The sequence below is a fragment of the Netta rufina genome, assembly GCF_964035555.1.
Source record: "Netta rufina genome assembly, chromosome: 1".
Lineage (NCBI taxonomy): Eukaryota > Metazoa > Chordata > Aves > Anseriformes > Anatidae > Netta > Netta rufina.
Window position 1 is genome coordinate 152603584 of NC_140123.1, and position 20408 is coordinate 152623991.

Genomic DNA, 20408 nt, shown 5'->3' on the forward strand with positions numbered 1-20408 from the left:
AAATGTTCTCAGAAAAAGGTTCTCTGAGGAGGTAGTAGCGACAGGCAGGGCTGACTCACGCGACTAAAATAACTCGCCTAAAAACGTGCCTGAACACGGCCGAGGAGAGGATGTGGCAATTGTCTCCGAAAGGCCCTTAAAAAAAAAAAAAAAAAGCTTTGTGATGCAAGGTAGCGAGTTAAAATAATAATAATACATTCAGGCACCAAAAAAAGCGCTTTTTAATGGCCAAAAAATCCCCGCGAAGACAATGGGTATCCGTACGGAAAAGCCATTTAGGAGCGCGACACCGGGGCATTTCCCTCGCCTGCCAGCTGCGGGGTCAGTGCTGCAAGGCACCCCCGGCTCTCCCAGCAGCTGGAGGCCTCCGTTCCCCAAGGGTCACGGTGTTGGCACCGCTCAGCGGTGTTATTTATTAATAAAAAATAAAAGGAGAAGGCACATTGTTCCTCGTGGGACCGCTGGAGCGTGTAGAAAAGGAGCGGTGTGTTAAGCCACGGGGTTAGGGGATTGCCCTGATTGAGCCAGAAGGGGAGAGACAGCACAGTTTACATTCCTGGAGGCTTTCAGTTTATGGGTTTATTTCCTTCAGTTTATTCCGCTCAGTTTATTCCCTTCGCTTTATTTCCCTCGGTTTATGTTTTATCCCCCTCAATTTACTTCCAGGATTCCACCACCCGCCAACCCAACCCAACCCAGCCGCCCCCGCAGCCCTGAGGCCGGGCAGAAAGCCGGACCCTGTCACAAAAACGACAATAAATTAACAGCAGGAGTGGTTCCTTTATTATTTATTAACCCCGAGCCCCCCCCCACTTCCTCTCCCCTCAGGGGCGCCGCCGCCATTACGCGCCCAGCGCCCCCCTCAGGGCGGGCGGGCGGGCGGCGCGCAGCGCGCATGCGCGGCAGCGGGCGGGCTGTGTCCTTTTAAAGGACACACCGCCCCCCCACCACCACGGCGGGGCGGAAGCGCCGGAAGCGGCTTCACTTGCCAGCACCACCCCTCTTCCGGTTCATCATCCGGCGCTCTAGCCTCCCTTCCCCCCTTTCTCTATGCCCTCCCGGAGGACCTCGGGCACCTCCCCCTTGTGGCGGCCCGGTAGGGGGCGCGCTCCGCGCGAGGCCACTTCCGGCGGCGGGGCGGGCGGCGCTCTAGCCTACTTCCGCTTCCTCTCTATGGCCCGGCGGCGGGCGGGCGGCGCGGCGGGGCCCCGCTGAGGCGGCGGCGGGGACGGGAGCGGGGCTGGGGGCGGCCGGGGGGGAGCCGGGCCCGGGATGGAGCCCGAGACGCTGGAGGCTCGCATCAGTGAGTAGGGGAGGCGGGGAGGGCGTTGGGGGGGTTGGGGGGGGTTGTTCGGCCCGGCCCCGGGCTGAGGCCGCCCTTGTGCCGCCCGCAGACAAGGCCACCAGCCCACTGAACAGGGAGATGGACTGGGACGGCATCGGCGCCTTCTGCGAGCAGCTCAACAAGGAGCTGGAGGGGTGAGTGGGCCCCGGGGGGGCGAGGGGCGGCGGTGGCGGGGTGCTGAGGGGCTCTGTGGGGAGCTGGGTCATTAATAAAGGGGTTCCTATAAGGCTTTGGGGTGGTTTGGGGTTGTATCTGTGCTTGGTTTTCAAGGAAAAGCCCATAACTGGGTTTATTTCACTAAGCAATGAGGTTTTTCCTTGCTGTCCAGCCCCCCGCTCGCCACCCGGCTGCTGGCGCACAAGATCCAGTCCCCGCAGGAATGGGAAGCCATCCAAGCCCTCACGGTAAGGGCTGCCGGGGGTGTGGGGTTCCTCCAGCTGGGCTTGGGGAGCCCAAAAAGGAGCTTTGGGTGTCTGGGAAGCTGTGCTCAGGGAGCCCTGGTGCATCCACGGGGCGGGAGGCGGGCTGCAGGTGGCAATGCAGGGGTGGAGGAGCTGCGAGCCAGCGTCTGAGAGCTCCCACTCCACCTCCAGATGGCTCTGGGACGCTACGGATGTCCCATTCCATGGTTCAACGAGCCACCTGCACAAAGACTGACCCCAAATTCAAAATCCTTCCCCTTCTCCTTTGGGAGGGGGACACTATGGAGGCGTCCTCGCAAGGCACTGTGAGGAAAGCCTGGTTTCTGGGGGGGACAAATCCCAAACCGGCTGACCCGGCGCTCTCCCCAGGTGCTGGAGTCCTGCATGAAGAGCTGCGGCAAGCGCTTCCACGATGAGGTGGGCAAGTTCCGCTTCCTCAACGAGCTCATCAAGGTGGTGTCACCCAAGGTGGGTCCCGCGGGGGTCCTGCTGGAGGCAACCCCCGTCGGGTGGGAAGGAGGTGATGCTGGGAGGACATTTAGTCCGTGTTTCTGGTGAGCTTTCACCTGCTCCTGGCTGATTCTTGTTGCAGGAGGCTGGGGGCCAGCCAGCCCTGATGCAACCGGCGCTTGTGAGACTTCTCAGCTCATCCGTGTGCCTGGAGCAGGCTTTTGCTGTGTTTCTGCTGGGTTTTGTGTGTGCTCAGGAGCCTCCCTCGGCTCTGACGCTGTGACCCTGGCTCTCCAGGGTGTCCCAGCCGGGTTGAGACGCTCCGAGGGCAAGCCCAGGCCTGGGCAGCAGTGCTCTGGCGAGCCTGTTTGAAGCACCAGCTCCTTGCCTGCTCCTCTGCTGCTGCTGCTGTTCCTTCCTTCAGCCAGGGCAGGCAGCTCGTGTCGCCAGCAAGCAGGGGGTTAAGGGAACGCAGACTAAATATAACGAGGGGAAAACCTGAGGCTGTCAGTCACAGCTTGTGATCTGTCAGGATGAACAGCCGGGGACAGTAACAGTCAGATCCCACGGCCTCCTCTCTAGGCTGCTCTGGGGGATGCCATCAGCACCAAGACGATTTCTTTTGGTGGCACGTTCACTGTTTTTTAGCACCAGCGCCCATTTCTCCCACCTCCCGCGGTGGAAGCCGAGAGGGCGCGTTGCAAGGGCCTCGTGAGCGTTCCTGCCTGCTTCCTCTTTGTCCCTGCGCTGCTGGGAGCTGCCTCGCTCGCTTCTCCTGGGGGAGGGGAGGAGGGGAACGGGCCAGGCTTGTGGCAGCTCGGATCGGCTTCAGGCCACCTCTGCTCTCCTCCAGTATCTCGGCAGCCGGACGCCAGAGAAAGTGAAGTCCAAGATCCTGGAGCTGATGTACAGCTGGACGCTGGGGCTGCCTCACGAGGTGAAGATCCTGGAGGCCTACCAGATGCTGAAGAAACAAGGTGAGAGCCCTGCGGGGCTCCTGGCTGGGCAGAGAGGGGGATTGCTGGTGGTCTGAATGGGGTGGAGGGGTTATCTCCTCCAGGGGATGGCGTGCTGAACAGGTTGGTGCTGGAAGGATATGGGTGGTTTGGCAGCACGAGTGGATTTGGAGCTGGATTTGTCCAAGGCGGGGTGCTGGTGGGGCTGGGGCAGCAGTTCTTGCATAAAAAAAAACTCATTTCGGGATCAGAGCTGGCAGGAGCAGCCCCAAAAGCCCTCGGTTCCAGCCGGGAATGATGGGCTGTTCGGGGAAGATCGCCCCAGGGGTGAGTGCGTCCCCCAGAGGGTGAGATCTCCTGATGGCTCTGTGGGTCTCTGCTGCAGGCATTGTGAAAAGTGACCCCAAACTGCCTGAGGATGCTCCTTTTCCGCCGCCTCCCCCTCGTCCCAAGAACATCATCTTTGACGACGAAGAGAAATCAAAGGTATGGGGTCTGTGGGGGGAGAGGGGCGCAGAGCATCGTCCTCGCTGCTTTCTGCCTGCCCCAGCTGGTGTCACTGCGCTCCGGGCTCTCCGTTGTGCTCGGCAGGCAGGCAGGGGCAGGCTTTGAATGCAGGGACTCTGCAGAAAAAGGCTCCTCTTACTCAACCAGAACCAGGATGGAGAAAGGAGGACGAGTTCAACCTCTCTCCAGCGCTGCAGGAGTGATTTCGGCGGCCGTCCCCTCAGCGTGGGCTCAGAGCTGCCTTTTCTCTTGCAGATCCTGGCTCGCCTCCTGAAAAGCTCCCATCCCGAGGACCTCCGGGCCGCCAACAAGCTCATCAAGGAGATGGTGCAGGAGGTGAGGCTGCGGAGGAGGAGGGCAGGGAGTCACGGCCTCGGGGGCGATAGCTGGGTGCCACGGGGGCAGCGGCTCTCTGTCCTTAGGCAAAGGTGCAGAGCAGCTGCCAAAATTCTGCAGCAGCAACGCCAAAGAGTCCTCGTGTGACTTGTGCCTTCTCTGACTGCTCAGAGGAGTGGTTCCGAGTGGTTTCTGTGGCACAAAAACTCCGGTTGCAGCGCAAAATCTGTGGCATCTCCAGCCCCGTCTGGCAGATGCTGCTGCAGGCATGGTCTGGGGTTTTCCACGGGAGTGGAGACAGCTTTTGGGGGCGGCGTTGCTGTGATAAAGCCCCGGGAGTCGATGTGCTGACAGGCAAGGACCTGCTTCCCCCCACCCCAGGACCAAAAACGCATGGAGAAGATCTCCAAGAGGGTGAACGCCATCGAGGAGGTGAACAACAACGTGAGGCTGCTGACGGAGATGGTGACAAACTACAGCAAGGGCGAGACGACGGAGAGCAACGAGGACCTCATGAAGGTGAGGAGAGGCTCGGGCTGAGCAGAGATGAGCAATCGTTATCCTCCCGAGCTCCTCCTGTCTGTTTCACACCACAGCCGAGCACCCACTGCTCCCCTCAGTGCCCATTTATCTCCCCCCAGGAGCTGTACCAGCGCTGCGAGCGCATGAGGCCCATGCTTTTCCGGCTCGCCAGTGACACAGAAGACAACGATGAAGCTTTGGGTAAGCTTCTCACTTTTTTCTCACTCTGTCTCCTCCTCACTCCCTCTTTTTCTCAGGATTCTGTGCTTGGGCTACCTGTGGTGTGGTAAATATCAGCAGCTGCTGGGTTGGGGTGGCTTGGCGGCTCGCTGGAGGTTAGTTAGGGTTAGTGAGCAGATGGCACCGATCAGCAGCAATACAGAATTCTTCCACTCTTTGTACTCGCTGGGTTGTACTTCACGCTGCAATACCAACTTATTTCAAGAAAGTTTGCAGCAACAATGGCCAAAATGCTCTATGCTGTCAGGTCCTGGGGAATTGCTCTGAAGGAGTAGGCTGAGCGGGGTGTAAAAGTCACCCCCTCTTTACTATTTTACCATTTCTTTACTTCTTTCTTACCGTTTCTTTACGATTTTAATTTTTTTTTCCTATCTGTTCCATTTCAGCGGAGATCCTGCAAGCCAACGACAACCTGACGCAGGTGATCAACCTCTACAAGCAGCTCGTGCGGGGCGAGGAGATCAACGGGGAGGTGACGGCCGGGCCCCTTCGAGGTGAGGAGACCCGGGGAGTGGAAAATAAGAAGATCAAGCACAAAGACCCTATTGCTGGTTTCCTCTGATGTAAAAGATGGGAAGAAGTGGGAAGGTGAAACCTGCAGGAGTTCAGAGTTGGACTGGGATGAAGAAATAGCTTGTAGAGACGACTGATGCGTGAAGAGAGGGGGTTGGAAGGCAGAGGAGATTGGAATTTCCCTCTCCCAGGCGTGAGGGAGGATGGGAAGTGGCTCTCAGCACGCTCAGAGGACTGAGAGAAGGTTTTTGCCTCTCACCTCGTTGTTTTTTTTCCCTGCAGGCAGCACCTCAGCACTTCTGGATCTGTCGGGACTGGACCTGCCAGCGACAGGCCCTTCCTACCCAGCCGTGCCCACCCTCTCGGGTGGCTCGGCGGCCCCCGTGCCTGACCAGGCTGGCTCTGTCTTGCTGCTGGACGATGAGCTCATGTCTTTAGGTGAGGAGGCAGCAGCAAAAGCTTTGTTCTATGTCCTCAACCCCGGAGAGCCTGAGCAGCTGGCGCTTCTTGCGCCAATCGTGAAAGACCAAGAAGTATCCCTCACTTGGAGTGAGGGAGATGGCACGAAAAAAAAAACACAAAAAACCCCACCACCACCCTCCCTGCTCCTTCCCGTGCAAGGATGGAGGCTGCAGTGGTGGCTCTGCCCTGCTGCTCCTGTGTTTTGCCTGATCAGAGGGACCTCAGTTACAGCTGCCCTATTTCAGGCCCCATTTAGTGCCCTCACCCACTTGGTGGCTTGGCTCCACGGTTCTTTTTTTCCCCTCTCTGGCAGGCCTGAACGACCCAGCCCCGCATCCTGCCCCGGCTGCCGACAGCAGCGGCTGGAACAGCTTCCAGGTAACGCGCCGGGAGCCGTGGAAGCGGGTGGGGAAGGGGTGGGCGGAGAAAAAGAACGGGATAGGGAAGGAAACGTCCCAGATCTCGTGGCTGATGCTGATGCACGGCCCTGCCTGTGTGCTCCTTCCCCAGTCGTCAGACAGCAGCGAGCTCAGCGTCGCCCCCGTCGTGGCAGCGCCGCCGCTCAAAGCGGACGCGGGCACGTCCTCCCCCAAACCTTCGGCTGGCACCAGCGGCCTGGACGACCTGGACCTGCTGGGCAAGGCTCTGCTGCAGCAGTCTTTGCCTCCAGAGTCCCAACAAGTGCGATGGTGAGCAGGGGCAGGGCAGTCTCGCATCTCTCCCCACCCTCAGCTTCCACGCACGGAGGTTTCGTTGCTGTTTCCGCTCCTCACCCTCCGTTTTTCACCCCGCAGGGAGAAGCAGCCACCTCCCCGGCTCACCCTGAGGGATCTCCAGAACCGGAGCGGCTCCGGCACCGCAGCCCCCGCCCCCAGCGCTCTGCCCGTGCTGCAGGGCGCTCCTCACCCCCCTCCGCCCCTGCCCTCGGAGGTGCCTGCCCCCGCCGCGCACCCCAAAACCGCGAGCACGCCGCCGGGGAGCGCCCCTGGCCCGGCACGGCCTCCTGCCACCACGCTGCCCCAGGAGATCTCGCTGGCCAACATCACTGTGCCTCTGGAGTCCATCAAACCCAGTGAGCCGGGGCGAAAAAAGGGGGAAAATGGGCGATTTGGGAGGGATCCAGGCACATCAGGGAAGAGATAAGTGGACAAGGGTGTGAAGGGGGTGCTCCCGTGGAAGGGAAGCTTCTCTGGTGGGCTTGAGGGAGGCTGATGAAGGGTTGTGGCTGCTGGGGAAAGGTCGCTGCAGGCAACCGAGCGCTGCCTGTCCCGCAGGCAGCATCCTCCCCGTGACGGTGTACGACCAGCACGGCTTTCGGGTCCTCTTCCACTTCGCCAAGGACGCCCTGCCCGAGCGGCCTGACGTGCTGGTGGTGGTGATCTCCATGCTGAGCACGGCCCCGCAGCCCATCCGGAACATCGTCTTTCAGTCTGCTGTCCCCAAGGTAAGGCAGCTACCGGGGGTCGGGTCCCCAAATCCTCCCCGTGGGATCGTCCCTTCGCGGGATGGGGTGGGGTTGGGTGGAGGGGAAGGGCTCGGTGGGATGGTGGGGGGAACACGGGATGCTCTCCTCTCTCCCCAGGTGATGAAGGTGAAGCTGCAGCCTCCCTCGGGCATGGAGCTGCCGGCCTTCAACCCCATTGTCCACCCCAGTGCCATCACGCAAGTCCTGCTGCTCGCCAACCCACAGAAGGTAACCCCAGCACCTTTAGGGTTGATCTCGTTGCTTAGGTAAAACCTCTTCTGACCGCTTTCCCTTTCTCCTCCATCTCCAGGAGAAAGTGAGGCTACGATACAAGCTGACCTTCACCATGGGAGAGCAAACCTACAATGAAATGGGGGACGTGGACCAGTTCCCTCCACCGGAATCCTGGGGAAACCTTTAGGTTTCAGGCACTACAGCGCGGAGTCCTTGGGAAAACGGCCCCGTGGGGGGAGGGCTGGGGCAGCCCGAGGAGAGACAGGGGAGGGTGGGTGGGGGGCTGCTGCTGCTGCTGCTGCTCACGCTCTGCCCCAGAGGGAGCCTGCCTCCAGGATGAGAGCAGAGACACCGGGAGATGCTCGTCCCGCAGGGCCAAGAAGCGCAGGCGAGCTTCTCGTGGGCCAGCGGTTGCCTCCCCTGCTCTTCCGAAGGCATTTCTCCCTCTCCAGTTTGTCTGGCTTCTCTTCTAACCCTGCTTTTCCCCTCCGGGCGCAGTGGGGAGTGCGGATGGGGGAGCTTTAGGGCTTTTGTGTCAGCAAACGCTGGGTTTTCGGGGCTTCCCCCTTGCCCTCTCCTGGGAGCTGAGCCCCCTTTTCTGCTGGGCTCACCCTGGAGCTGGCGCAGAACGAGGCTGAACGGGGCTTTGGGTGTCTCCAGCACCACCCATCCTCGTTTCGGGGTGTGTGTGGGGGATTTTCCGCCACCCCCCTCCTTCCAGCGGCAGGCAGAGGTCTCGGAGGGAGGTGGGCAGCGGGGCAGGGCGCAGCACCAGGGGGCACCACGAAGCTCTGCACGGGGAGCCCGGCGCCACGCTGTGTGTGGGGGGAGAAAAAGGGGTTGGGCTGTGCCCTGTGCACCTTTTTTCCCCCAATTTTTCTCTCCCTGCAGCGGGGAGGGGGCTCGCCCAGCCGCCTGATCACTGTGACACGAGAGCGGGGAGGAGACCAGGGGGTGGCACGGCCCCGGCAGCCCCCGTCCTCACGGGGTTTGCGACCCCAGGAGCTGCTTCCCTTCCCCAAGGTGGATCTCGGGGGCAAGCTGTGCTCCTGCACGGGAGCTAGAAGGAAACTTGCACCAGGTGGAGAGGATTTGGGAGATTTTGGGGCAGCAAAGAGGAGAAGAGGGCTGGGAGCTGGGGGGCAGCGAGTGGCAGAGGAGAGGGGGAAGCGAGGTCTTTGTGCTGGGGTTCTGCTGTGTCTTACTTCCCTTTCTGGTCTCTTCAGGGTTTTGTAGGGGTTTGGTTTTTTTTGTTGTTTTTTTTTTTTTTTTTCCTTTGCAGATCTTGTTTGGTTCCAGAACAGACTTGTATATATTTTCAGTGCGAATTCTGTAAATGGAAGAAAACAAATGGGGGGGAAAAAAAAATTAAAAAAAAAAACAAAAAAAAAAACGCCCGGCGCGAAGAAATCTGCTGTATTTATGGGAAATAAAGAGTTCTTTCCTGAGCCCGTGCCTCTTCACCCCAGGAGTGGGGTTTCCACCTCTGCTCCCGGGAGCTGTTTCCACCCTGCCAGGGGCAGTTCCCAGCTCGCATCCTGCCCCTGCTCACCCGAACCCTCTGCAACGCTTCCCCACGGGGCGAGGGGGATGCTGGAAGTCCCCGAGCTGCTCTCGATTCCTTTTCGAGTCACTTCCACGCCGCGAGCCGGGCGCTGCTTCCCTCTGGGGGGGAGCGGGCACTGGGCAGGGGCCGTGCCCCCAGCCCCCTGCACCCCGCGGGGCTGTTTTTGTGGGCTGCTTGGTCAGAAACAGCCCCGTGGGGCAGTTTTCTTGCAGGGCCCAGCAGCTCCTGGGCTTTTGGGGCTTCGGGGCACGGCTGTGGTGGCCCTAAAAGCCTTTTTTCCCCTCTTGCTGCTGTCTGGCTGCCCCTACCCACGAGCTGACCGCTTCCCGTCTGGGTTCGGCTGCCAGTTCCTTCAGCAGCTCGGCGCAGGAGGGAGGAGGAGGAAAGTCCCGGCTGCAGGTAGCCGCAGCTGAGCGATGCTTGCAGCTCACCCAGCAGGAGCAAAACCCCTGGGTGGGGTGGTTTTCGGGCAGGAGCTGCGCCCTGGCACCGAGCGGGGCCCCGCTGCAGCTCTGCGACATGTGGGAACGGGGAGGTTGCGGGCCCCGGGGCCAGGAGGAAGGGGGCCTCCGCGGGGCAGAAGGCACCAACCCTTCACCACAGCTCTGCGGGGGCTCAGAGGGGAAGGAAAGCAGGGCGAGGGGCACGGGGGGAGGTTTTGCTGGCCGTGGAGGGGTGCCCAAAATTTGGGGTGGGCAGGTAGGGTGCGGGGGAAAGGCGGCAGCCGGGGCGGAAAGCAGGAAGGAGCGTGGGCCCTTCGCTTGGGCTCTGCAGCGGCTTATGCTTGTCCTGCCTTGTTACGTGTTTGCTGTAATAATATTTCCCCTTTAAGGCTGGGCTTCGAAGTTATTTATACTTGTGGGGTGGTGACAGGAACACAGAGCGGAGCAGGAGCTCCGAACTGCGCTCACCTGATCCGCAGCGAGGGGCGGCCGGAGGAGGAGGAGGAGGAGGAGGAGGGAGGAAGAGAGAGAGAGAGAAAAGGAGCCCACGGGAGGGGAAGAGAAAGCAGGCAGGGCATCCCCAGGGAGGGACGAGGGAGGGGACGAGGCGGCGAAGAGCGAAAGGGGGAACGAGGGAAGGAGGAAGGAGCGAGGAGGGAGAGAGGGGCTTGGGCAACAGCACCAGGCGCGGTGGCTCCGGGGAGCCCAGGGGGCCGCGGGCGTCCCATGCCAAGCGTGACCCGGGGGTGCTGAGCAGGGACAGCCGAGTGGGAAAAAAAAAAAAAAAAAAAAAAAAAAAAAAAAAGGGTTCTCCTGGCCTCCTCCTCGCCCTCAAGATGATGAAGAGGCAGTTCAATCGCATGCGGCAGCAGCTGTCCCATCCCAATGCCACCAGCCGGTAAGGACATCGCTGGGCTGGGAGGGGGCAGGACGCAGGGGCTGGAGGGTGAGCCCCAAGCTGGGCTGGGCTCCCCAGTTGGGTAAAGAAGAGGGAAAAAGTGTGGGGTGAGCTCGGGGTTTGAGCATCTTCAGCCAAAGCCAAGGGGCTGCTCACCACGGATGGGTTCCCCAGGCCCTACTGCCTCTCCTGGGTACGAGGTTGGGTTCCCCAGGACGTGAGGGCCGTGGGCAGGGTCTCTCCAGCCTCATGCCCTGGGCGGCGCGGTGACCAGGAGGGTGACAGGAGCTGGGAGCCGCTCTCCCCGCTCAGCACGATGCCCTGCGTCTGGTCATCCCGGGATGTCCTTCAAGGAGAGGACCGGGGATCCTTGGAGAACCCACGGAGAACCTACAGCTTCACACGGATCCCTCCAGCCCGGTCCCACCTCCGCTGCTTCCTTATTTTTCTCTTCGGCTTTCCAAAGCTCTTCCCTTGCAAAACCCAGAACTGAAATTGCAGGGCTGGGCCCTCCCTCCCCAGCCCCCTCGATCCTACAGCCACCTCCGCGCACCGCCACCTGCCTTCCCCAGCACGGGGAGGCTGTGTGGGACCGGCCACGTCCTCGGGGTCCTTCCAACCACCCCGGCAGAGCTGCCACAGCTCCTGCAGCCCGGCTCGCCCCTTGCTCCTCTGGCCTTTCCCAGCAGGGAGCTGCTTCTCCTGCTTCCCCGGGGAGCTTTTTGCCCCACTGCAGAGCCTCTCTCCGCCGTGGGCCGCGGTCTCACATGATTTCGAGCCCGCCGCCCCCGTTTCCTGTGGCTCCACGGGCTCGTCCTGCGTCGCTTCTTCTTGCAAAGGCTGAAAAGAGAAACGTGAACCCATCGGGCAAGGGGACGAGGCAGCTCCCAGGGAATTCTGAGGGGATGGGTCCTCCAAGCCAGGGTTCCCCTCTGCAACACATCGCGGGGGTCTGGCAGCTCATAGCGCCTCTTGGGTTTCGCCTTGGGGTTTTTGATCTGAGTCTGCTGCAGACCAGCAGCTTCCTTCGCCCGAACGCCTGCTTGCAAAACCAACCAGACAGCCACTTTCGTTTCGGCACCCCGAGGGCTGCCGTTGGGTTAGGTCCCCGCTTTGGCCACAAAGTGCAGCTCTGGCGGCACCAAAGATTTCCGCTACCTGCTCCGCAGAGCCTCCCCCGGGGGCTTCAGCAGCAGCCGCCCTGGATTCATCTTCGAGGAAGAAGCAGTCGGGGCAGAACGTTTTACCCCCAAATTTCCCACCGGTGCAGTGGCCCTGTCCCATCAGGACATTTTGAGCCTTCTGCTCCTGGTGCTCCCTTCTCCTGGGCTCACTCTGCCTCGTGTAGGATGAGCCGGGCAGCAGCCAGCACCTCCCCGGAGCTCAAAGAGAGGAGGGTGAGATGCGCAAGGACCTGCCTCCCCGAGGGGGTCACCCCACCTGCTCATGGCTTCTTCTCCTTCCCCTGCAGAGCCCAAGAAGCGACCGAGCTCCTGACGGAAGATTTGCTGCAGGTGAGGCGTGGGCTGGCTCGGCGGGCGTGCGTCGGCTTGTGGCCACGCGTGGGGACGTGCCCGGCTGTTCTCCCCGCCGACACCTCCAAATCACGGGGCTGGGACGCTCCTGCCTGCCCCAGGGCGGCTCCGGGGCTGGCACGGCAGCTTCGGCACGGCGCTGGCTGATCTCAGCTGGCTCACCGGTGCCCCTTTCCCACCCCCAGATCGAGCAGAGGATCGAGCCGGCCAAGCGGGCGGCGCACAGCGTGTCCAAGCGGCTCCAGGCTTGCCTGCAGGGGCACTGCGGCTCCGAGATGGACAAGCGAGTGGTGAGTGCTGCCTCCAAAGGGGCCCTCTTCAAGCCCCAAAGCCAACGGGGAGCTGGAGCAGGGGAAGAGCATGTCTGCCACACATCGGCTCATCTCTTTTCCCCAAACCGTGGCTCTGTGCAGAAGAAGCTGCCCTTGATGGCTCTGTCCATGACGATGGCTGAGAGCTTCAAGGAGCTGGACACGGACTCCAGCCTCGGGTAAGTGCCGCTGGGAGAAAGGTGGCAAAACCCTTTGCAGAGCTCCAGCCTGCAGCTGCTTCACCTCTCTTCCCCCGCGCAGGAAAGCCCTGGAGATGGGCTGCTGCATCCAGAGCTCGCTGGCCAAAATCCTGGCCGAGTTCGAGATCGCCGTGGAGCGCGACATCCTGCAGCCCCTCAACAAGCTCAGCGAGGTAGCCCCGGCCAGCCCCCGCTCTGCTGCCCCGTCCCCAAACCTCTGCCCCTCACCCCGGCCCCTCTCTCCCAGGAGGAGCTGCCCATCATCCTGAAGCGCAAGAAGACCCTCCAGAAGCTGATCTCCGACTGGAACGCCATCAAGAGCCGGTACGGGGCAGGCTGTGCCCTCCTGTCCTCCTCCTGGTGCCCATGCCCCTTCTCCACATTTGCCCTGTGCTGTATCCTCTCTGACGAGCTGGGTGTTGCCTCTCCTCTCCCCCCCCAAAGGCTGAACCAAGCTGCCAAGGGCTCCGCTAACAGCGCCGGCGCTGGAGCCGTCCCGGGGGCTTCTTCTGCCAACAAACTGGAGATCCTGAAGGAAGAGGAGGAGGAGGTGAAGAGGAAGGTGGAGCAGTGCAAGGTGAGAACGTCACCGCCTCTCCTCCGAGGGGGAGCAGAAAGAGGGAGCTGCCCCAAGCCCGGGCAGGAGGCAGGAGGTCACTCTTCTCGCTGTCTCCCTTCCCAGGACGAGTACATGGCTGACCTCTACCACTTCTCCACCAAGGAGGACAGCTACGCCAGCTACTTCATCAGAGTGAGTCCCGTCTTTGCAAGTCCTATTTACTGCGTGGGCATCTCCTGGGGTAAAAAAAGCCCGGGGGGGGGTTCCCGCATGCTAGCCGTGTGCCCCCTCTTTGGCAGCTGCTGGAAATCCAAGCCCAGTACCACCGGCAGTCCTTGGGGTCTCTGGACTCGGCTCTGGCGGAGCTGAAGGAGAGCCACAGGCAGAGAGGTACCCGCTGGCTCTCCAGGCAGCCTGGGGAGGGCTGTGAGCACGGCCAGCGAGGCTGGAAAATATGTTTTTATATATCCCCCTCTCTTCCCCAGAGCCCTCCTTCACCGCGGACGCCCCGGTGGCCGGGTACTACGGCGTGCCCCTGGAGACCCACCTCAGGAGCCTGGGCCGGGAGATCGCGCTGCCCATCGAGGCCTGCGTCATGATGCTGCTGGCCTCCGGCATGAGGGAGGAGGTGGGCAGCACTCCTCACCCCATATCCCGGGCCCCTTTCCCCTAAAAAACAAACCACCCCCCCACCTCATCCTTTCGCTCCATCCCCAGGGGCTCTTTCGGCTGGCGGCGGGCGCCTCGGTGCTGAGGAAGCTGAAGAGCAGCTTGGCCAGCGGCTCCAATGCCCTGGAGGAGTTTTACTCCGACCCCCACGCCGTGGCCGGTGGGTGACGGTGATATGGGGCAGGGGAATGGGGTCGGGAAGGCGCTGCCACTCCTTCACCTCCATCGCCCCTGCTGCTCCCCTCCAGGTGCGCTGAAGTCCTACCTGCGGGAGCTGCCCCAGCCTCTGATGACCTTCGAGCTCTACGACGAGTGGGTCAAAGTGGCCAGGTGGGTCAGCGAGGGGGGAAAGCCCCACGGGGTTAAAAAAAAAAAAGCCCGCGGTCGGCCTCGTTTGTCTCATGGGGAGACACAACCACAGTGTGTGGGTCCTGCTGCCGCCTGGCTGGTGCTCAGGAGAAATTCAGACAGCTCTGAAGCTCAGCCTGGGCTTGGAAATGAGCATGGCAATGAAAACCAAGGCAGGGCAGGGGGGAAAGCTGCAGCCTTTTTGACTGCAAGAAGTTGGGATGATGCCCACCATCACGTGCCATGCCCATCTCTGTCCTCTGAAGCTGAGGTCTCCTCCCCTCCCTCTTCTCTCTCTTGCAGCTTAAAGGACGTTGACAGCCGTGTACAGAGCTTGCGAGACACCTGCAGCCGCCTGCCCCAGGACAGCTACAACAATTTGAGGTGTTTTGTGGGACGGGGCTTCTCGGACCCCACACAACCATCAGGGGCAGCCGTTTGGTTCCCAAATACACGCTCACTGCCCTCTTACCTTCTCCTTTGACCCCACAGGTATCTGATCAAGTTTCTGGCCAAGCTGGCCGAGCACCAGGAGGTGAATAAAATGACCCCCAGCAACATCGCCATCGTGCTGGGCCCCAACCTGCTGTGGCCACAGCCGAGCACAGGGTGAGGTCTGGCTGGGTGGGATGCCAGTTTTCCAGGGGAGGGACCAAGCACTTTTGGGGCTCTACCCCTCCTGAATGAGCATAAAATGGGTTAATTCCCCAAAATCCTTTGCTGATGCCTCCCCCGCTTCTGCCTCCCAGAGACCCCGTGCAGCTGGACTTGGCCTCGGTCTCCTCCATCCAGGTGGTGGGCATCGTGGAGGCCCTCATCCAGAACGCGGACACCCTCTTCCCCGGAGGTAGGGCTTCGCTCTGCCTTTCTGCCCTCAGGGGGTGGTGGCACGAGGTGAAAGGCACCGAGGCAAAGCACCAGGTCCTGCTGCAACCACGAATTGCAGAGGGACAAGTGAAGAACGTCCCGGGCAGCTCCAGTTTCCTGCCATGGATGTTCTGTGTCTAGCACAGGCACAGCAAGCATTTCCTGGCCTTTCTCCCCGCCCAGATGTAGATTTCAACGTCTCAGGGATGTTTACGCCGCCCGCGGATGTCAGACTCAGCAAGGACACTCCTATAGAAGAGCCATCCCCCAAATCCCCCGTAGCCAGCTCCCCGGCTCTCCCGGATGAAGAAGGGTAAGTCTGGAAGGAGCAGGGGGCTCCTCACCTCCATCCCACCCCATCCCATGGGCTGTGTCCTCACGGGGCGGCCAGGACCACCACCGTGCCCCACAGAAGAGCTGACCCCTGCCACCAACGGGACAGCCAGAGCCTGATTGTCCCCTTCTCCCCCAGCACGAAGGACCCCGAAGTGAGCACTCAGCCGCTTTCCACAGAGGTGACCAGACCATCCCCCGAAGCCACGGTGCCACCAGCCAGTGACTCCATCCGCAAAAGTGAGACCATGCAGGCTCAACGTTTGGGAGATGCCCACAGGGCAGACAACCCCACCAACGCTACCTTGTCCTGTTTGCCCTCATCTCACCACGTCCTGCAGGACCGGGTGCTAGGGCTGCCACATGGGAGGGGAAGGGCTTCAGGATGGGCAGCGTGGCTGAGATCCAGCCCCTCATTTTGTAATCATGGAACAGCTTGGGTTGGACGGGACCTTAAAGATCAGCTAGTTCCAACACCACCCAAGCCAAGGTGGGACTGTGGGATGGACGTGACTGGTCCTCTAAGGGGGTAGAGTCCCCAGTTCAAACCTCATATCCCCTTGTGAATGGAAGAGGGTGGGAAAAGACCCCCAAAAACTGTGTGCTCTGTTCCCTCATCTCAAGACTCCAATATGGGAGCTGGGCAAGGGTCAACGTGCCCATCAGTCCACCCGAGATCCACAGCCAGCACCATGACCCTCTGCTTTCTTTCCAGCCAAGCGCCCGGCCCCAGCTCGACCTACAGTGCCACCACCCGTGGCCCAGCCCCGGAGTACGGTCCCTGAGCACGCCACCAGCCCCAAAGCCCGGCCGCGACGGATGGGTGCTCCCTCCATCCCGCCACCACTGCCACCGCAGCCGGCACCACGCCACAGCCGCGAGTCCCTGACGTCCCCAGGGCCTCTCTCCGCCAAGGCCACCACCGCCACCCCAGACTGGGCTTCGGACGAGGGGCCAGCGGGGGGACGGAGCCCCACTGGTGGCATCGCCGATGGCGGAGAATGACTGAGCGAGGTGTGGGGCCACCATCAGCTCCCAGCGGCCGCGGGCCTTCGCCTGCATCCCCGTCCTCATCCTCCACCAAGAGCCTTCCTCCCGAGGGGAAGGGGAGAAGGAAGGGGAGGCCCTGTGCCATTTTGTCTGTGGGTGGGAGATGTCTCAGTGGGCACAGCGCCATGTCGCAGGCCTAGCAGGCAGAGGGACAGGCCCGGCAGCGGCTGTTGGCGAGCACACCGCCACCATTCTGCCAACATTTCGCCTCAAAGCTGGGACTGGGAAGAGGAACAGGCAAGCGGTTGGTTCCCCAGTGAAAGGTTTTTATTTAAAAAGAAGCAAAAGAATGACTGCACACACACATGTGGATGTTTATGTTGAAAGTAGATTTAAAGAGTGGGAGGCATATGGGTGTGGGTGTGGGTATGGATATGGATATGGGTGTGGGTATGGATATGGGTATGGATAATGGGTATGGTTATGGATATGGGTATGGATATGGATAACAGGTATGGTTATGGGTATGGGTATGGTTATGGATAACGGGTATGGTTATGGTTATGGATAATGGGTATGGGTATGGATAATGGGTATGGATATGGATAATGGGTATGGCTATGGATATGGATAACGGGTATGGGTATGGATACTGGATATGGCTATGGCTATGGATAACGGGTATGGATAACGGATATGGGTATGGGTATGGATAACAGGTATGGATATAGGTATGAATAACGTATATGGGTATGGGTATGCATAACGGATATGGCTATGGGTATGAGCATGGGTGTGGGTGTGGGTATGGATAATGGATATGGGTATGGATATAGGTATGGATAATGGATATGGCTATGGGTGTGGATATGGATAATAGATATGGGTATGGATATGGATAACGGGTATGGGTTTGGATATGGGTATGGGTATGAATATGGGTATGGATAACGGGATATAGGTATTGATAATTGATATGGCTATGGGTATGGCTACGGGTATGGCTGTCTATGGCTATGGGTACGGGCATGTTGCAACTATCTGGGGGGGGGCAAGATGGCGCCCGCGTGCCACCACCGCGTCGTAGCTCCAGCCGCGCCGCCAGCAGGGGGCGCCCCAGGGCGGCGCGCGGAGCCTCCTGAACCAATCCCGGGTGGCGCCGGCTCTGGGTCCCGCCCCCCGGCCCTTTTTCTCGGCCGGTGAGTGGGCGGCGCGGCTGCCAGTCCCGCGGGGCGCGGCGGCGGGGCGGCAGCAGCAGCAGCAGTAGCAGTAGCAGCAGCAGCAGCAGCAGCAGCAGGACCAGCAGCAGCAGCAGCAGCAGCAGCATGGCGAGCTGCCGGCGGCTGAGCGGCGCGGGGCTGCGGGAGGTGCTGGGCCCGGCGCAGGGGCTGCTGTTCGACTGCGACGGCGTGCTGTGGGCTGGCGAGCGGGCCGTGCCCGGCGCCCCGGAGCTGCTGGAGCGGCTGCAGCGCAGCGGCAAGGCCGCCCTGTTCGTCAGCAACAACAGCCGGCGCTCGGTGGCCGAGCTGGAGCTGCGCTTCAGCCGCCTGGGCTTCCGCGGAGTGCGGGCCGAGCACGTCTTCAGCTCGGCGCTGTGCTCCGCGCTCTTCCTCAGGCAGCGCCTGGGGGCTGCAGGAGGAGGAGGAGGAGGAGGAGGAGGAGGGGATGCAGGGGATGGGGATGGAGGAGGAGGAGGCCTCGTCTTCGTGCTGGGCGGCGAGGGGCTGCGCGGCGAGGTGCGAGCCGCCGGCTTGCGCCTGGTGGGCGAAGGGGAGGCAGGGGGTGAGGCGGTGCGGGCCGTGCTGGTGGGCTACGATGAGGGCTTCACCTTTGGCAAGCTGGCGCAGGCCTGCGGCTACCTGCGGGACCCCCGCTGCCTGCTGGTGGCCACCGACCCCGACCCCTGGCACCCGCTCAGCGACGGCCGGCGGACGCCCGGTGAGCCTGTGGAGTATTAGGGTTGTTTTTTGGCTTGGCCACCACCGTCCTGATGTCCCTGCAGGTGCTGAGCCGCTTTCTGCTGTGTCTTTCTCTCCCCCCCACAGGGACCGGCAGCCTCACGGCGGCGGTGGAGACGGCGTCGGGCCGCAAGGCGCTGGTGGTGGGCAAGCCGAACACCTACATGTTCGAGTGCATCGTGGAGCGCTTCGGCGTCGACCCGGCCCGCACCCTGATGGTGGGCGACCGCCTGGAGACGGATATCCTCTTCGGCAAGAACTGCGGGCTCGCCACCATCCTCACCCTGACGGGTGTCTCCCGCCTCGAAGAGGCGCAGGCCTACATGGCCAGCGACAGTGCCGCCGCCAAGGATATGGTGCCCAATTACTACGTGGACAGCATTGCAGACTTGATACCGGGCCTGGATGAGTAGCAGCCTTCACACGCGAGGGCAGAGGGGTCGGGTTCCCCGTCCCAGATCTCCATCTGTTCCCATTTCTCTCTCACCGCCGTGTTCCCTCGTTTCCCCGTTTCTTCACGTTCTGGTACCCTTCTCTGGGGGCAGAAGGAGGGAGGGGCAGGGCTCAAGCTGCCTCCTTTCTGCTGAGAGCTGTCCGGGATGGACAGAGTCCATCCTCCCTCATGTGCCAGCATCTTTGGGAGAGAGCTGGAGGCCTTGAGGCTGACCTGAGGTCAAATCAGTGTTTCTGTACGGCCTCTCCCGCTGCAGGGGTTAGGGAACAGCCGTCTTAGCATTTTTCTCTTAGATAACCAGCGGCGGCCTTTTACTGCTGTCCCTCCACTCGACTTTTGAGCTGCATCCCCACAGCCCTCGCGGCAACCCCCTCCTCGCAGGGCGTGTGGAAGGAGAGTGCTGGAGCGATGAACGAGAACATCTCTGCCTCCCACGAGCAGAAGAGAGCATCACCTCGCCTCATCTCTTCTCTCCCCTCTTCCTTAGATATGTTTCCCCTACCACCTCCTGCCCTGACTCGGTTAACAACCGTGCCGATGTCTGTCTGAAGGACTGTAGAAAGGGAAGAGAGACTTGTCCTTGTCCCTTTTTTTTTTTTTTTTTTTTGTGTGCCAAGCAACTCAGACAAGCTGTGGCTGCGCACAGTGGGTCTGTGGTTGTATTTCATTTTCAAGCACCCTTTTCCAAAGGGGCTTGTGAAGGAGAGAGGGCTTCTAGACCTCAAAAGCACAGCAGGAGCGAACTGTACGACTCTCCCCTTCCTCCCCCTTCTCAGTGGATTTTGCCATGGTGTGGTGAGAGAAAAGGGCTGACGGGGGGGTGTCTGTGCTCCGGCTGCTGCTGTGCAGGTGAGATGTTGTTGGTATTGTCACTGCTGTGAATGTGTCGCAGCCCTCGAACCATTCCTTGCTGCTTCGTCTTTCTACGTTTGTTTTTTTTTAATTATTATTATTTATTGATCTTAATTATCAGACTTATTTATTGTTCAGATATTGTATTATTTGTATAAATTATGCTGACTGTTTGCACCGAGGGGGCGGGGGACAGTTTATCTGGGCCTCCCTGGCTGTCCACGTCCCGTGTTGATGTTCTTACACTCACCGTGTCTCTGTATATAATAAAGTGTGAGCGTAGGCTGGACGTGGCCTCCTTTCTTCGCCTCTAGTCCCACCAAGGTGAGAATGGCCTGGGTTAGCTGGATGGAAGACTGCATTTAAAGTCCCTCATAAGGGAGCTAAATCCTTCCCTTGATTAAACCTCTGTTGCTGGTATCCCAGCTTCTCCTATCTTGCTTGAAAGATCAGCTGTTGGGATGGATAAACACCCTCGGTGTCAGTTATTGCTGTGTTAGCTCATGTGGCACAACCAGATGCGATTGGGTGGTGCTAGGAGAATCCCACGTGTTGAATGTCTTTTTATTTTTTTTTTTCCTGTTGTTGTTTAGGCCAAAATGACTTAAGAGATCAGCCCTCCAAAACAGAGCAACATCCAAAGAGCTCTCTGAAGACTCCCTGTCGTCGTAACTTGTCCTCTTTGTCTGTCTGTCTGTCCCTTTTGTGCCTGCCATCTCTGATTTGATACCCAGAGGAATGGTACTTGCTTAACGAGTCTCTGATCACCTCTTAAATGACCAAGCAGAGCAAGATCTAATGTGTCTGCTAACTCCAGTTGCCTAATTAGAGGGATACCCAGACCCCAATTCACTTTCCAGAGCTCTGTTGTACCAAATTCCAGCTCGGAGCATTGCTGTTGAGCCTTCGGGCCACAGCTAGGCTGAGTTTTTTTGTAGGTGCATATACACAGGTGCACAGCAAGAACTTCCC

General features: G+C 60.3%; 3 protein-coding genes across 4 annotated transcripts; all 3 read left to right on the plus strand.

Annotated features, from left to right (window-relative positions):
* The first annotated feature begins 1195 nt into the window (after window positions 1-1195).
* On the plus strand, window positions 1196-7716 carry GGA1 (golgi associated, gamma adaptin ear containing, ARF binding protein 1). Of its 2 annotated transcripts, XM_084292454.1 has the most exons (17): window positions 1196-1303; window positions 1395-1479; window positions 1674-1749; window positions 2137-2235; window positions 3071-3194; window positions 3559-3659; window positions 3936-4016; window positions 4398-4535; window positions 4658-4739; window positions 5165-5272; window positions 5574-5729; window positions 6067-6131; window positions 6264-6442; window positions 6548-6825; window positions 7028-7197; window positions 7336-7446; window positions 7529-7716. In XM_084292454.1, exons 1-17 carry the CDS (start codon window positions 1273-1275, stop codon window positions 7637-7639), a joined length of 1995 nt encoding a protein of 664 aa, XP_084148580.1. In that variant the 5' UTR covers window positions 1196-1272; the 3' UTR covers window positions 7640-7716. The 2 variants fall into 2 exon arrangements, with proteins under 2 accessions (XP_084148580.1, XP_084148581.1); XM_084292455.1 differs by lacking the exon at window positions 1395-1479 and having other exon boundaries at window positions 1261-1303.
* A 2582-nt stretch (window positions 7717-10298) lies between these two features.
* SH3BP1 (SH3 domain binding protein 1) lies at window positions 10299-16187 on the plus strand (the record flags this gene model as incomplete). Its single annotated transcript, XM_084305488.1, has 18 exons — window positions 10299-10360; window positions 11832-11874; window positions 12081-12185; window positions 12309-12385; window positions 12468-12579; window positions 12654-12730; window positions 12851-12983; window positions 13089-13157; window positions 13265-13355; window positions 13451-13593; window positions 13683-13794; window positions 13883-13964; window positions 14286-14366; window positions 14475-14591; window positions 14732-14829; window positions 15033-15162; window positions 15322-15422; window positions 15898-16187. The coding sequence occupies 18 exons, from the start codon at window positions 10299-10301 to the stop codon at window positions 16185-16187; spliced, it is 1923 nt and encodes a 640-aa protein (XP_084161614.1).
* A 1245-nt stretch (window positions 16188-17432) lies between these two features.
* Window positions 17433-19725, plus strand: PDXP (pyridoxal phosphatase). Its single transcript, XM_084306252.1, has 2 exons — window positions 17433-18110; window positions 18218-19725. The coding sequence occupies exons 1-2, from the start codon at window positions 17498-17500 to the stop codon at window positions 18541-18543; spliced, it is 939 nt and encodes a 312-aa protein (XP_084162378.1). The 5' UTR covers window positions 17433-17497; the 3' UTR covers window positions 18544-19725.
* Window positions 19726-20408: the final 683 nt, after the last annotated feature.